The sequence below is a fragment of the Nothobranchius furzeri genome, chromosome 2 (genome assembly GCF_043380555.1).
Source record: "Nothobranchius furzeri strain GRZ-AD chromosome 2, NfurGRZ-RIMD1, whole genome shotgun sequence".
NCBI lineage: Eukaryota > Metazoa > Chordata > Actinopteri > Cyprinodontiformes > Nothobranchiidae > Nothobranchius > Nothobranchius furzeri.
In genome coordinates, this window is record NC_091742.1 from 87,295,918 (window position 1) to 87,311,624 (window position 15,707).

Consider the following 15,707-nt stretch of genomic DNA (forward strand, 5'->3'; position numbering starts at 1 on the left):
GGCAAAAGAGCTTTTCGTTCACTCTGTTCCTTCATCATGGAACAGGTTGCATCAAAACTGAAAATTAACTGATCTTATCTCCTTGAATACATGTAAAACAAGATAGAGAGCACTTGAGATGGATTCCATGTGTTGTAACTGCCTTCTGTAATTCTGCATATAAACAACTGTGTAACTGAGAAATGTTGTGAATATCTTTTGCTGTCTCTTAGCCAGGACTCCCTTGAAAATTAGGTTTTTTATCTCAACGAGACTGGTTAAATAATAAATAAAAATTGTTCTGTCAAACTTTTATATGTTTCTATGTTTTCTTTTGTCTTTTAGCCTGTCCAAAACTTCCACAGCATCATGTCTGGGAAAAGGAGGTTCTGACAGACCAGCAGCTCTCTATCAAGGAGATCCCCTTCAGATTGGACCAGAAGGAACCAGAATCTCCACTGATAAAAGAGGAACAGCAGGAACTCTGTATCCATCAGCATGAAGGGCAGTTCATTCTGAAGCAGGAACATTTTACATTCATGGTGACTCCTGAAGAAACAGACTGCTGTGAACCTATTGCAAAGAGGAACCAACCTTTGTGTCAGAGTTCTACTGAACCAGATTACCAAGATCAGGATGGATCCAGGAATGAAAACTCGGAACCAAACCGCAATGAAGAACTGACACAAAATAAAAGACTGCAACAAGCCAAAGATCACAGAGATCACGTAGACAGTCAGAAAATAAAAAACCCTAGGAGGGCTCACAGGGATGACAGACAGTTTTCATGTAAACTCTGTCTGAAATCTTTCAGTTACAAATTTGCTTTAACTCGTCACATAAAAACTCACACAGGTGAGAAACCATTTAGATGTGAAACTTGTGGCAAATGTTCCACCAACAGAAGTGACTTGAAAAAACACATTAGAACTCACACAGGTGAGAAACCATATCAATGTAAAACTTGTGATAAATGTTTTAGTGACAGTAGTCACTTGACAACACACATGAGAACTCACACAGGTGAGAAACCATTTAAATGTGAAACTTGTGGTAAATGTTTTAGTGACAGTAGTCACTTGACTAAACACACAAGAACTCACACAGGTGAGAAACCATATAAATGTGTAACTTGTGGTAAATGTTTTGGTGACAGTAGTCATTTGACTAAACACAAGAGAACTCAACACCGGTGAAAAACCATTTAAATGTGAAAAAGGTCAAGAGGTCATCTACATTTTGGCGCCGACACTTGTAAATGTTATACTGACAATGGTAACTTGACTAAACACTCAATAATTCATACGGGTCAGAAGCCATTTAGATGTGTAACTTGTTATAAATATTTCTCATGGAATGGTCCACATCACCAAATGAATCCTATTTGCTCTGTTCAATGAGCGTCAAAATGCCCAAATTCTGTGCTGTCTATGGTTGTTACAATCACTCTAATCAGAATAAAGTCAAACATTTTTTTCATGTCCTGAATGTAGTGTGCCACAAAAGACTTACTTTCAAAAACGCTTGCTGAAAGAAGACGGCTGAAGTAGATTCACTGATTTGCAGCTAAAAACGGGAGGTACTGAAATGGTTAATGCTCGAGTTTACAATGATTACTTCCTAACAGGTGAGGGTTTAGTAAATGTCTTTTTCTGGCATTTTATTGAACAGTTACTTAGAAACACTCAAAAAATAGTAAACAGTTTGATACTGTTTTCCCATGTTCTAACTTAAAAGTAAGGCAAGGCAAGGCAGCTATATTTGTGTAGCACCTTTCAAACACAAAGGCAATTTAAAGTGCAATTCAAAGTCCCATGAATAACTTTTAGAGTGTTAATGCTTTTTGCAGTTAGTGTTGTAACGTGGCATTTATGCCGTAATAACTAATAACCTGCCAGCCTATTTCCGATCGGAAAGCCTCTGGCTGCCAGCAATTTTAAGCATTTCTACTGTTTTTTTGAAGAGTCGCAGAACATTTTGCTCTATGTTCGTGTAAACACCAAAACTACCAAAAGAAAGAGTAGACTCAATGCAATACCAGATCACTTCACACTGTTTACTGCATGCTATCCTTCAACCACTGGTTGTCTAGGCGGTGTCCTGAAAACTACGTGGGCTACAGTGGGGCAAAAAAGTATTTAGTCAGCCACTGATTGTGCAAGTTCTCCCACTTAAAATGATGTCAGAGGTCAGTAATTTACATCATAGGTACACTTCAACTGTGAGAGACAGAATGTGAAAAAAAATCCATGAATTCACATGGCAGGATTTTTAAAGAATTTATTTGTAAATCAGGGTGGAAAATAAGTATTTGGTCACTTCAAACAAGGAAAATCTCTGGCTCTCACAGACCTGTAACGTCTTCTTTAAGAAGCTTTTCTGTCTTCCACTCGTTACCTGTATTAATGGCACCTGTTTGAACTCATTATCTGTATAAAAGACACCTGTCCACAGCCTCAAACAGTCAGACTCCAAACTCCACTATGGCCAAGACCAAAGAGCTTTCGACGGACACCAGGAAAAGAATTGTAGACCTGCACCAGACTGGGAAGAGTGAATCTACATTAGGCAAGCAGCTTGGTGTGAAAAAATCAACTGTGGGAGCAATTATCAGAAAATGGAAGACATACAAGACCACTGATAATCCCCCTCGATCTGGGGCTCCACGCAAGATCTCATCCCGTGGGGTCAAAATGATCATGAGAACGGTGAGCAAGAATCCCAGAACCACACGAGGGGACCAGGTGAATGACCTGCAGAGAGCTGGGACCACAGTAACAAAGGTCACCATCAGTGCCAGACGTGTTCCTCTGCTGAAGCCAGTGCATGTCCAGGCCCATCTGAAGTTTGCCAGAGAGCACATGGATGATACAGCAGAGGATTGGGAGAATGTCATGTGGTCATATGAAACCAAAGTAGAACTTTATGGTATAAACTCAACTCGTCGTGTTTGGAGGAAGAAGAATACAGAGTTGCATCCCAAGAACACCATACCTACTGTGAAGCATGGGGTGGGAACATCATGCTTTGGAGCTGTTTTTCTGCTAAGGGGACAGGACGACTGATCCGTGTTAAGGACAGAATGAATGGGGCCATGTATCGTGAGATTCTGAGCCAAAACCTCCTTCCATCAGTGAGAGCTTTGAAGATGAAACGTGGCTGGGTCTTCCAACACGACAATGATCCCAAACACACCGCCCGGGCAACAAAGGAGTGGCTCCGTAAGAAGCATTTGAAAGTCCTGGAGTGGCCTAGCCAGTCTCCAGACCTCATCCCCATAGAAAGTCTGTGGAGGGAGTTGAAAGTCCGTGTTACTCGGCGACAGCCCCAAAACATTACTGCTCTCGAGAAGATCTGCATGGAGGAATGGGCCAAAATACCAGCTACTGTGTGTGCAAACCTGGTAAAGTCCTATAGTAATCGTTTGACCTCTGTTATTGCCAACAAAGGTTATGTTACAATGTATTGAGTTGAATTTTTGTTATTGATCAAATACTTATTTTCCACCCTGATTTACAAATAAATTCTTTAAAAATCCTGCCATGTGAATTCATGGATTTTATTTCACATTCTGTCTCTCACAGTTGAAGTGTACCTATGATGAAAATTACTGACCTCTGTCATCATTTTAAGTGGGAGAACTTGCACAATCGGTGGCTGACTAAATACTTTTTTGCCCCACTGTACACTGACAATTGGAAAGCTTTCAGGGAAAACCTGTCTGATACAAAGAGACGGCATCCATCCCTTTTTCGATGGAGCTGCCATTTCTAAGAATATGGTCAATTTTATTAGACTTCATTGACAACCCAGGGTCCAGATCAGGAAGCAGAGTCATGCTGTAGTTTAATCAAGACCTCTGCAGCTTCTGTACTGTTGCCCACCCACTACCCCATTGAGACAGTGTCTGGCCCACGACCCAAATCAAAAAGATTAAAATTCAGGTCTAATAGAGCAAATCATGGAAATCTAAAAAAAAAAAAAAGAACAAATTTGACTGAACTGAAAGCTAGAACAATTATGTTTATCTGTATTTATTTGGCAGACGCTTTTATCCAAAGCGACTTACAATTTATAACCTATAGGGCATGTTGTGATCTGTGGGGGAAACCGGAGTACCCGGAGGAAACCCACGCATGCATGGGGAGAACACGCAACTCCACGCAGAAAGGCCACAGCCGAGTTTCGAACCTGCGACCTTCATGCTGAGAGACAACAGTGCTAACCACTGCACCACCATGCAGCCCAATTTTCTTTTTTAAATGTGGTTTATTGAACATTAAATCACATTTTCAAACTTTAGTTGGTTAATGACTTGATCTGTGATGAGCAGATTTCTCTGCTCTGTCTCAGGCCTAGTCCACACGTAGCCGGGTCTTTCTAAAAACGAATATCCGCCCCTCCAAAAACTTGCATCCACACCACCTTGTTTTAAAACAAAACTCCGTCCACACGTACCCGGATAAATACGTTGTTAAGGACATGCCAGACCTGTAGGCGGCAGTACTTCCCCCGTTCTTAACCTCGTCCTTCGTCTGTGGTCTTCCGCAAGGAGCGGTAATTCCGCTTGCAAGAACAAACAAGCAGAAAGCGCTTGGACAATTGATAAAGCGAGTGCAGTTCTGAGGGCATCCATGCTGTCGGCTAGTGTAAGCACAGGTCGCACACGTGATGTCAGCATTTTTTTGTCGCGGAAAGTGACGTTGCGGACCTTAAAACTCCGGTTTTGTCTGTCCACACGCAGACACCCAAAACGGAGACAACGCAGATCTTCACTTTGGCCGGAGTTTTTAAAAAGATCCGTTTTCGTGTGGATGACAGGCCAAAACCTAGAAAAATATCTACGTTTTGGCAGATCCCCGGCTTCGTGTGGACAGGGCCTCCGATTCCTGGCTGCAGCAAGAGTACTATGTTAGTTTAAATGAGTCAACACCTAATTATTAAAATCCTCCACTCCGCTCTGCCTGCCACAGCCTGTCATTCCACACTGCCTTAGGAATGTGGATATGGGCAGAGACGAACGGAGACGGTAGTTCTGAGACATGAGACTTTTGTTTTTTGGTGAACATTTATTCACATGTTCACTGTACAACTGACATTACAAACTTGCAATCTACTGACACAGTTTGCAGCCTCTTCTTTTGAAAATATTTAAATATACTCATCTGAAAATGCAACCAGAAATGAGTCTAAATAAGAAAATTACCTGACATTGTAGCTTCTTCTGGGGAGAAAAATACTTGGAGAAAAAATAAAGTTAAATAGCAGGAAATATTGCAGTTAAAGAGTAAAGAAAGTGGTCAGTGTGTCCTCCAGCAGTCTAAGCCTATAGCAGCATAACCACAGAGATAACTCTGGATAACCTAGCCCTTTAAATGGAGGCAGGGCAAGGGAGAGCCATCTTTGTTCTCCACCTCCCTCTACTCCCCCACTTGTCCAGATCCAGGCTAACATCAGATTTTAACCATAGACCCTATCAAATAAAAATGTTTTATGCCTAGTCCTAAAAGTAGACAAGGTGTCTGCCTCACAGGCTAAAACTGGGAGCTGGTTCCACAAGAGAGGAGCCTGATAGCTAAAAGATCTTCCTCCCTTCCTATTTTTAGATAATCTGGGAACCACCAGTAAACCTGCAGTCTGAGAGCAAAGTACTCTGATAGGAATATATGGAACAATCAGATCACTGATGGATGATGTAGCTTGATTATTAAGAACTTTATATGTGAGAAGGAGGATCTTAAAATCTATTCTGAAATTAACAGGCGGCCAATGTAGGGAAGCTAAGACAGGAGAGATATGATCTCTCTTTTAAATTCTCATCAGAACTCTAGCTGCAGCATTTTGGACAAGCTGAAGACTTAAGACTTTTCTGTGGACTTCCAGATAGTAATGCATTACGGTAATCCAGTCTTGATGTAATAAATGCATGAACTAGTTTTTTAGCATCACTCCTGGAAAGGATATGGATAAAAGATATGGATAAATATGTTAAATATTCATAGTAATATACCAATATTGATGTGTGAATATACTGATAAATAAATCACATTTAAAGTCAACAAGTACTCATTTGCCGTAATTTACATTTATGTGGATTCATTCATCAATGTAAAGCAGTCAGGACATCATCAAATTCACTTTAGATGAAACATTCATTGTTTAAAGTAATTGTTATTAAGCTGTAAAGTAAAGAATAATTTTATGAGACAAATTTAAGATATCTTTTATTAAATAGGGTTAAATAAAAGTCTTGTGGATGCATCTTGTGTCTTGTAGATAAGTAGCCTAGTGAACTAGACCAAATTCTTGCTTTGCAAAGTTTGGTCTAGGCACACTCCATTGGAAAATAAATCAGCAGCTTTGTATTAATTTTTTATATTAAATATTATTTTGATGGAAACTTTTGGGATTTTTTTTACAGCTTCCACATCATGTTGTTATAGTTACATTTTATTTTTACTATATTTATAGATGGTGTTTTCTCTTTATTGTTAAATGTTCCAGAAATGTTGTAGTACTTTACCTTTTTAAACATTATTTATTGAAAGACCAAGTTCACTGTTATTTTTCCAACACATCTGCATTGCACATATGGACACACACTTAATACAAGATGTGTTTCAGTCTGCCTTTAGGCTACAACACAGTACTGAATGTGCCCTGATTAGGGTGCTAAATGACATCCTGGTGACATCTCTGGTGTTGTTCCTATTGAACCTGTCTGCATCCTTTGATACAGCTGACCATTGCATGTTGTTGGAGTGGCTTGGGTCATGGTTGGGGGTGACAGGCATTGCGCTGGAATGGTTTTGCTCTTATTTGTCAAATTGGTCGATTACTGTCCAGCTTGGGGACTGCACCGCAAACTCGTGTCCTCTGCTCTGGGGCTGGCCACAGGGCTCCTTCCTTGGGTCACTTCTTTTTTCAATATACCTTTTGCCACTGGACAACATTTTTAGCTTGCATGGTATTAGCTATCATATCTATGCTGACAACTGCCAAATTTATGGGGCACAAAATGATACAAATACAGACTCTCATCTTTCGGCTTGCATGGAACATGTAAAGGACTGGCTAGTTGCTAAATTTCTTAAATTAAATGAACTAAAACCTGAGTCCATCATTTTTTATCAGAGAGGCCGCCCTTGCTCTCAGTCTGCTAATGATACTTTGACCTCTACACACAAGCATTGTGTAACAAGTCTTGGGGTATAATTAGATCCTGAACTCTCGATGGTTTCTCAGGTAAATTCTGTTGTGAGGTCGTGTTTTTACCAGTTACGTCCTCTAGATCATCCATCCTTCTATCCATTTACTGAACCCGCTTGTCCACTTAGGGTCGCAGGGGGGAGTGGCGCCTATCTCCAGCGGTCAATGGGCAATCAGGCGGGGTAAACCCTGGACAAAGAGCCAGTCCATTGCAGTCCTCTAGATCATCTGAAACCAAATCTGAAGCGGAGGAATTTGGAATCAGTTATTCATGCACAATTGGACTACATAAACGCGCTCCTCGCTGGCATTCCCAACTCAGTCTTAAATCGGCTACAGGTTGTCCAGAATGCAGCTGCTAGGTTCCTAATGAATACAAACGTAGCCACATCACACCGGTGCTTGCACACTGTTATGGAAAAATTCATGTTTATTAATTCTTGATCATGGACTCAATCAACTGAAAGTAAATGTATTGCTCTATGCCTCTTTGATCGTGCTCACTCATTCACACACACACACACACACACACACACACACACACACACACACACACACACACACACACACACACACACACACACACACACACACACACACACAATCTGTCTCCCTCACACTCCCCCTCTCTATAAATAAACTCTTTGACTGGATGTTCGGGGTATTTTGCCTCGTGCATTTTGCCACAGTTATAACTGTTTGACTTGTCTGATCATTGTCTCCTTCTCTCTCCGACTACAGGAAATGGGTTATTGATAAACACATTGATAAAATCCATGACACACGCCTTCATTGGCTCCCTGTCACATTTCGTGTACAGTTCAAGCTGCCGACTTTTGTTTTTAAAGCACTACATGATGAAGCACCAGCATGCCTGTCAGAACTGCATACACCTTATGTTCCCATGCACTCATTGAGGCCAGCTGATCACCTCCTGCTCTGTATTCCATGGATGTTTTATAAATCGAGGGGTGAGCGAGCATTTGTCCATGCTGCCCCCCAGCTGTGGAATGCATTGCCCATTACTGTAAGGCAGGCTCCCTCTATGGCAGTTTTTAAATCTCGCTTGAAAACCTACTTTTATGGATTAGTTTTTATTTCTGACTTCTGGGGTAGTTTCTCTGTTTTATTGTCTAAACTGTGCTTTTAGTGTTTCGATCTCGTGTTTTAAATTATAATAATAAAATACACACGTATCAGTGTGTATTTTATTATTTTTGTATTTTTTTATTATCCCTATTTTAGTGTTTTTAGTTGCTGTATTTGCCTGTGAAGCACTTTGATCAGCTCTCATGCTGTGTATAAAATTGTGCTATACAAATAAAATGGTAGGTTATGGTATGGTCTCTAGTGTAATTGTTAGTTAATCTCTGTCGGGAAAAGCTCTGGTGCTTCTGTTTCAGGAATGAGAAGTTAGTTGCAAAACAGCAGCCCTAAAAGTAAAGTGAAATACATCATTTTGAGACAAGCATAAGATTCTTTATTAGAGTTAAGAGTTCCGTCTTCATCTGGAAGACCTTGTGTCTTTCAGTGACCGGTAAAGAGTTCAGAAAACCAGCTTGATATGACCATTCTTCCCAGTGGCAAGGTTGGGAAGGTTAACCCTCCCACTGTCCTAATGGGTGTGACCCTACGAGGAAAGTTGACCATTGAGCAGGGTTGATGGTTTATCCCTTGGGTCCACGTGGCAGGGGTGAGGAGCGGGCACCACCTCACCCCTGCCACGTGGACCTCAAAGGATAAACCATCAATCCTGCTCAATGGTCAACTTCCCTCGTGGGGTCACCCAGAAAGACAGTGGGAGGGTTTAAACATCTTGAAGCCGGCTTGAGGCTGTGTGAACATTCTTGAACATCTGTTCATTTTACTCACTGTTGTACTTCTAGAAGGAGCTGTGCCAGACTTTTAACTCCTTCCAACATAGTTGTATTTTTTGTCTCAACAAACTCGGGCTTGAACCTTTAACAATCACGAGGGGTATTTTTCTTTTCTGACGTTTGTATTTTGCACAAAGCTGGGTTGCGCCCAGCACCTCAACACGGTCTCCTGCGTAAGTCTCTAGCTGAATGTTAAGGGAACGTAGGGAAGCTTGTTCCATTGCAAACCGTAAACTTCTGAAAAGGTCTTCACTCATGACTGAGACTACAGCCTGCATCTGCAGGTGATGGTCATAAAATTAGATTATCTTGAAAAAGGTGATTAATTTCAGTAATTCCATAAAAAAAATGAAACTTGTGTATTAGAATCATTAATTACACACACACACTGATATATTTCAAATGTTTTTTTTAATGTTGATGAATGTATTTGACAATTATTCAGAAAATTAGAATATTAATTAAGACAAATGAAAAAGGGCAAGACACGAAAAGTCATTGCTAAAGAGGCTGGCTTTTAAATCAATAACATTTCAGGGATTTTAGGAACTTTTAGGATTTTTTCTCTTCCAGGCACTCGCGGAGTACAGACGCTTCTCTTTTCGCTTCCTTATCTTTTTTCCCAAGGCTCTTTGTCCTGTCTGCCCACAGAGCGCTTCTCTGCATTTCTTCTGAAAAACCCTATTTTTAACCATGGATTTGATAAATTGGTCATTCAACGTGATTGATAAGATTTTTTCAACAATGAGAACGGTGCAGGGGGCTCCCACATGCCCACAGGGGACACACCCGGTGGGGTATATGCTGGATTCCTGGAAGGAGTGGAAGATCATATGCCTCTCCCAGCTGTCAATTGAGGACATCAAAGACGTGTGGATATTCGGCCTGATGATCACTGGATTTCTCCTGATTGGAGTGGGAGGATATCTGATTTTCTGGAAATTTGGGAAGACTGGAGCGACTAGAGGGCGACCCGCACCCATGGAAAGCACCGTCCGTGTGGAGACTTCACAGACTGGGACGTTACTCAAGGTGAATAGTAAGCTGGACAATGTTCTAGCTGCGATACCGGTATTAGTGCACAAAATGGATGTCATCTCTGAGAGGGTCACTGGACGGTATGGACAAGTGTAATACCCAAAATTGGCTTCACTGAAGGACTGAAATGATTAGTTTAAAGACTGAAGGCAGAGAGGAAAATTATCTCAGCCTAACCCAAACAAATTCTTATCTGAATCTGACGCCCTGGTAGCCTTGAGCGGCTAACAACAAACCCCCACGAAGGAATGCAGACAGATGCTGTGAAAACCTGACCTGACCCCCGCCTTCGGATTGGTGGACTTCAGCCTGGCGAGGTCATCAATCTGCAGGAGTCAATGTTCTCTGCGCTTCTCCCAAGATCTCCCTCCCACCTGTGACTACAGTGGCTGAGCCCTGTAGATGGCTGCCCTCACTGGGGGAAACAGAATCCCAGCCCCCCCCCCCCCCCCCCCCCCTATTGGAGTCTCATGATGTGAACTGTTGATGTTCTTGCTTATATGTTTGAGTTTTTTTTTTTTTTTTTGCAGAGCAAAGCTGCCCTCCTGATGGGAGGGTAGCTGTAAAGTGCCTTTTTTCCCTCCACCTGAACCAGTTCCTCATGTTACCCTCTTATCTCTGTTATTAAGGTAGCGCGACTCAGGGTTGGGAATGACCACAGTCACCAATTCTTGTCATGTGTCTTGACCATGTATGTCTGATCTCTGAATTGTGTGTACTGAAACTCTAATTTCCCTCTGGGATTAATAAAGTATTGATTGATTGATTGATTGATTGATTGAAGTTGTCAGTAACATTTTCATCTTCAGGAACTCCACTGGATCCATTTGAAAGAGACAAACTAAAAATCATAGTGAATGTTTTCAGCTGATGTTCTACAATCAGAGACTTGTTTAGAACAGTTCTGTTGGTCTGATCTGTTCGTGGATATGACCAAAGCTGTCAGCAGTTTCAAAGAGGCGATGATTCCATGAGAACATCCTGTTTTCATCAGAGACTGATGCATCTGAAGACAGTCTGGATGTTCAAGTCCCAATAAAACTAACCTGTAGTACCTGTGTGTCTTATCGTCACCTTAATCCTCATTTAGTCTGGTCTGTTTGTCTGTCCAGAACTCCCGCTGCATTATGCCAGGAGAGATGAGGAGGTTCTGACTGAACAGCAGCTCAGGAACCAAGAGAGAACCTCCAGTTTGGACCAGCGACAACCAGAACCTTTACAGGAGGGACCAGAACCTCCACAGATGAAAGTGGAGCAGGATGATCCAGAACCTTTACAGAGTCTAGAACAAGAGGAGCTCTGCATCAGTCAGGATGAAGAGCAGTTTGTACTGAAGCAGGAGACGGTTACCTCCCTTGTGACTCCTGCTGATGAGGAAAGGGACCACGATGAACCAGAACCAGACAGACACCAGCTCCTTTTTTCACTGTTTCCTGAGGCTGAGATCAGAGCTGCTGTTCCTCCAGGACCAACAGGTGAAGGTAGGTTCTATGCTAACCCTAATTATTAAATAGTGAGATGAAATAGAGTCAAGAAAAATATATACATCTATTTCTTTTGATAACTTTATTTTAAAGGCAGAAGTGTTCAAAGTCTCTTAGTGAACAAATCAGACGAGAGAGCCCTGAACAAAAGATCACATACAGCTATACAGGTGCTGGTCATAAAATTTGAAAATCATCCATCCGTTGTCGGCCATGCGGTTAGGCCGTGGAGGCAGCAGCCTTAGCATAGCATTAGAATATCATAACAAAGTTAATTTATTTCAGTAATTCCATTAAAGGTGCATTATGTAGAAATGAAGTAAAAATTACACCCTGTAGTAAACTTTGGTCAACAACTCTGGTGCAGACATTGTTGTAGAGGATTGCTGTAAAGACTCTGACACTAGTCAGTGACTTGATGCAATTTGCTGGGTTCCTTATATAGGAAACTTTTTTCTGATTGGCTTAATGAACTGACCTGGATTGGAATATTTACAATGTGAAGTGCTTGAGATGACTCTTGTCATGATTTGCTGCTATATAAATAAACTTGAATTGAATTGACACTACAGTATTAGCCCGCAGGAGACGTGGCACCCCCACACTCACTGATGGTAAACAGGAGTTACGTCTAGGGATGGGTACCTTTGACATTTGAATCGATTCGGTACGAATTCCCGGTACCTAGGAATCGATACCGGTATTTAACGGTACTAATATTCGATACTTTTGAGTGTTTATTATTTTAATTATCTTTTATAATTAAATATATATTTTTCTCAATATATAACAACGTTTGATAAATATCACGATAAATAACATTCAACAGTTTGTATTTTAACATCGTCCTTGTAGTTTTATAAGCTGATAATTAAACTGAAGCAAACATCTTTACTGTGAACTAAATTTACTGCGTATCTTCATTCCTTTTGCCGTCTTTTTTCATCGGATTTTTCCTACTGGGAAGTTAGAATTTCCGAGGATAAAGTGAATGCACCATTAGCTGATAACAACGGTGGCAATGGAAGCTAACATATCAAGCTAACGTTATCTTAAACAGTTTATTTAACTGCTGGAGCAGATTAAAACGATGATGCCTCACACTTAGATCGTTGTCTCTGGTTTCATCTTCACCCAATCACCCGTCGCATTTAGTAAAGTGAAGCCAAACTTTAGAGCGCGTTTATGTTCTAGTCGGAAATTCGGAGTTCCGAGGAGAAAGCGAACGCACCATTAGCGAAACGGAAGCTAACATACCTTATCAAGGTAACGTTATCTTAAACATTTTATTTACCTACCGGAGCAGACCGACAGCTCCCGCTTCGCTGTCCGTCATTGTTTTTAAGTTTTTCTGCCGGCCGGCCCGCAAGGCATCTTGGGAAATGCTACCTATTGAAGGATACACCGGACCCATCCTTCATTCAGGCGAAAAGAAGGCCGGATTCGTCGACCGCATTTGAAGGAGTCTTCGAATTGGGACAGGCCTAGTCGCGGCACTGTGACGTAACCGGCCGACGAATCCGGCCGACGTAGGATGCAGACCCTGAATTGAGACGCAACCAATGCTGCAGGTAGCATGGAGCCAGGAGCTTAGTGCATTCACATCCAATAAGGCAGAACTAGCAGGCAGTTGAGACATGAGCAGCAGTTGAAGGGTTAATAACTCTAACTTGTTGAGGGGGCACAGAAGCTCCCACAGTCACATCAGACATATCAGACAGAAAAGTAAACAACACAGGCATATGGTCTGAAAAAATTGCATCACAAATCAAGTCAGTTACCAACACACCACATGTGAAAACCAGGTCAAGAGTGTGTCCATGTTTCTGGGTTGGGGCACAAACATGCTGCACTAAATTAAAAGAGTCCACAATTCTTGAGAATCCATTCAACATTGGTTTGTCAGGGCAACAAGTATGAATATTAAAATCACCTAAAATAAGCAACCCACCATACTCTGGCAGCACTTGTGCCAAAAGCCCAGCAAACTCTGCCAGAAAGTCTTTGTTGTACCTGAGTGGACAGCACGCCACCATGCACAGCACAGGGTCGTTACAACCAAGCTCAACAGATGACGTTCAACACTGCTGAGAGAAAGGGAAGGGTGAAGTAAGCGGGTAAAGAAAATGGATGGAATGCATAATTTTTTAGTATTTGTTCATGTAGATATTTATTAACAATTTAGTTCAATTTTGAAGACTGGAGTTTCGTACTTCTGTTTTCTCTCACATTCTTGATCCAAATGATCACAGCAGGGTCCTACATTTGCATAAAGGAGGTATAATTGTCTGGTCTGGTCCCAAAACATTTGAAGCACACAAAAAATGTAATTTTATTGTAGCCTACATTTATAATTTGTAATGTATTTGTGGATAATCATGAGGAAACTAGGACACTAGAAACCTCATGATGGCCCAATAATTGTTTTCTTTTGTCTTTTAGGTTATCCAGAACTTCCACAGCATCATGTCTGGCAAAAGGAGGAGGTTCTGACTGACCAGCAGCTCTCTATCAAGGAGAAAACCTCCATTTTGGACCAGAAGGAACCAGAACCTCCACTGATCAAAGAGGAACAGCAGGATCTCTGTATCCATCAGCATGTAGGACAGTTCATTCTGAAGCAGCAAGAGGTTACCTTCATGGTGACTTCTCCTTCTGAAGAAACAGACTGCTGTAAACCAGAACCAAACAGGAACCAACCCTTGTGTCAGAGTTCTACTGAAGCTGAGAACCAAGATCGTGATGGACGCAGGAATGAAAAGTTAGAATCAAACAGCAATGAAGTAGTGACACAAAATAAAATATGTCAAACCAAAGATCACAGAGATCGTGTAGACAGTCAGAAACTAGTAAGGAACAAAAGAGCTCACAAAGATAAATCAATTTTATGTACATTCTGTGGGAAATCTTTTCTTTACAAGTGGCATTTAACTCGTCATTTACGAACTCACTCAGGTGATAAACCGTATCCATGTAACACTTGTGGCAAATGTTTTAGCAACAGTGGTTACTTAACCGTACACATGAGAATTCACACAGGTGAGAAACCATATCCATGTAAAACGTGTGGGAAGTATTTTACTGACAGAAGTTACTTGACAACGCACATGAGAATTCATACAGGTGAGAAACCATTTAGATGCGAAACCTGTGGAAAACGTTTCTCCCGGAATAGTATCTTAACTAAACACATGATAATTCACACAGGTGAGAAATTTCCATGTAAAGCTTGTGGTAAACGTTTTTCTGACTATAGTTACTTGACTAAACACATGAGAACTCACACAGGTAAAAAACCATATTCATGTAAAGCTTGTGGTAAAGGTTTTACTAGCAAGAGTCAGCTGACAATACACATGAGAGCTCACACAGGCAGGGTCTGAAATTAGCACTCGCCACTCGCCAAATGCGAGCAAATTCCCACTTTGTAACCAGATGACTGGTGAACCAACCAGATGTCCTCCATAATAAAACCACTCCGATATGAATCCCATCACATTTATTCTCTGTTGTGTTGACTTGAGTGAATTGTGACATCACCGCCTGCTTGCTGAGTCATCGTTTACCCCCAGCATTTCCAGCCAGGGTCCGAAATTCACACTCGCCACTCGCCAAATGCGAGCAAATTGCTCCATTTGGCGAGTAAATTTTTGAGCTCTATCTGCCACATAGCGAGTAAATGTTTGCACCAAATTAGTTATGTTTATCAGTCATCTTCCATGGATTTCTGTGATGCTCCTCACGCCTGCATGCAACGTACACAAACGTACGCAAAATGTGAGCGCCGCATCCAACGTCATTTCCGCCTATCCCATTCAATCAGTTTATCAAGTTAGCAGTTAGCTTCGTGTTAAAACTAGCGGTGAAATGTGGCGGTTTTTAACTGGAGTCTGCCAGCCTTCCAAAAGAAAACTCGTCGAACTGGAAGAAAAACCACCAGGACCAGTGGCAACCAGAAGATTTTGTGCAAAGTGGCGAACCGGAGATGGTGGAGTCGTAAGACACTGGCTACGTTATGAACCAGAATCTGCGCAAATGAGCTGCACCGTTTGCCGCCAGCACGCTCGAGAGAAGAACTGTAACAACTTGTTTGTCATAGGAAATAAGACAGTGAAGCTTG

The 15,707-nt window shown here is 41.5% G+C and overlaps 1 protein-coding gene across 1 annotated transcript in view; it reads left to right on the forward strand.

Annotated features, from left to right (window-relative positions):
* LOC107376783 (zinc finger protein 420) overlaps window positions 1-15,080 on the forward strand; it is a 32,099-nt gene extending 17,019 nt beyond the window's left edge. Inside the window, exons 3-15 of the mRNA XM_070542349.1 lie at window positions 325-1,172; window positions 2,652-2,753; window positions 3,191-3,283; window positions 7,258-7,370; window positions 8,592-8,600; window positions 8,720-8,725; window positions 9,075-9,114; window positions 9,203-9,238; window positions 9,846-9,980; window positions 10,634-10,659; window positions 11,043-11,118; window positions 11,194-11,584; window positions 14,030-15,080. Coding sequence (XP_070398450.1) covers window positions 325-1,172; window positions 2,652-2,753; window positions 3,191-3,283; window positions 7,258-7,370; window positions 8,592-8,600; window positions 8,720-8,725; window positions 9,075-9,114; window positions 9,203-9,238; window positions 9,846-9,980; window positions 10,634-10,659; window positions 11,043-11,118; window positions 11,194-11,584; window positions 14,030-14,970 — 2,816 coding nt within the window. The 3' untranslated portion in view covers window positions 14,971-15,080. The remainder of the gene's footprint in view (window positions 1-324; window positions 1,173-2,651; window positions 2,754-3,190; window positions 3,284-7,257; window positions 7,371-8,591; window positions 8,601-8,719; window positions 8,726-9,074; window positions 9,115-9,202; window positions 9,239-9,845; window positions 9,981-10,633; window positions 10,660-11,042; window positions 11,119-11,193; window positions 11,585-14,029) is intronic.
* Window positions 15,081-15,707: the final 627 nt, after the last annotated feature.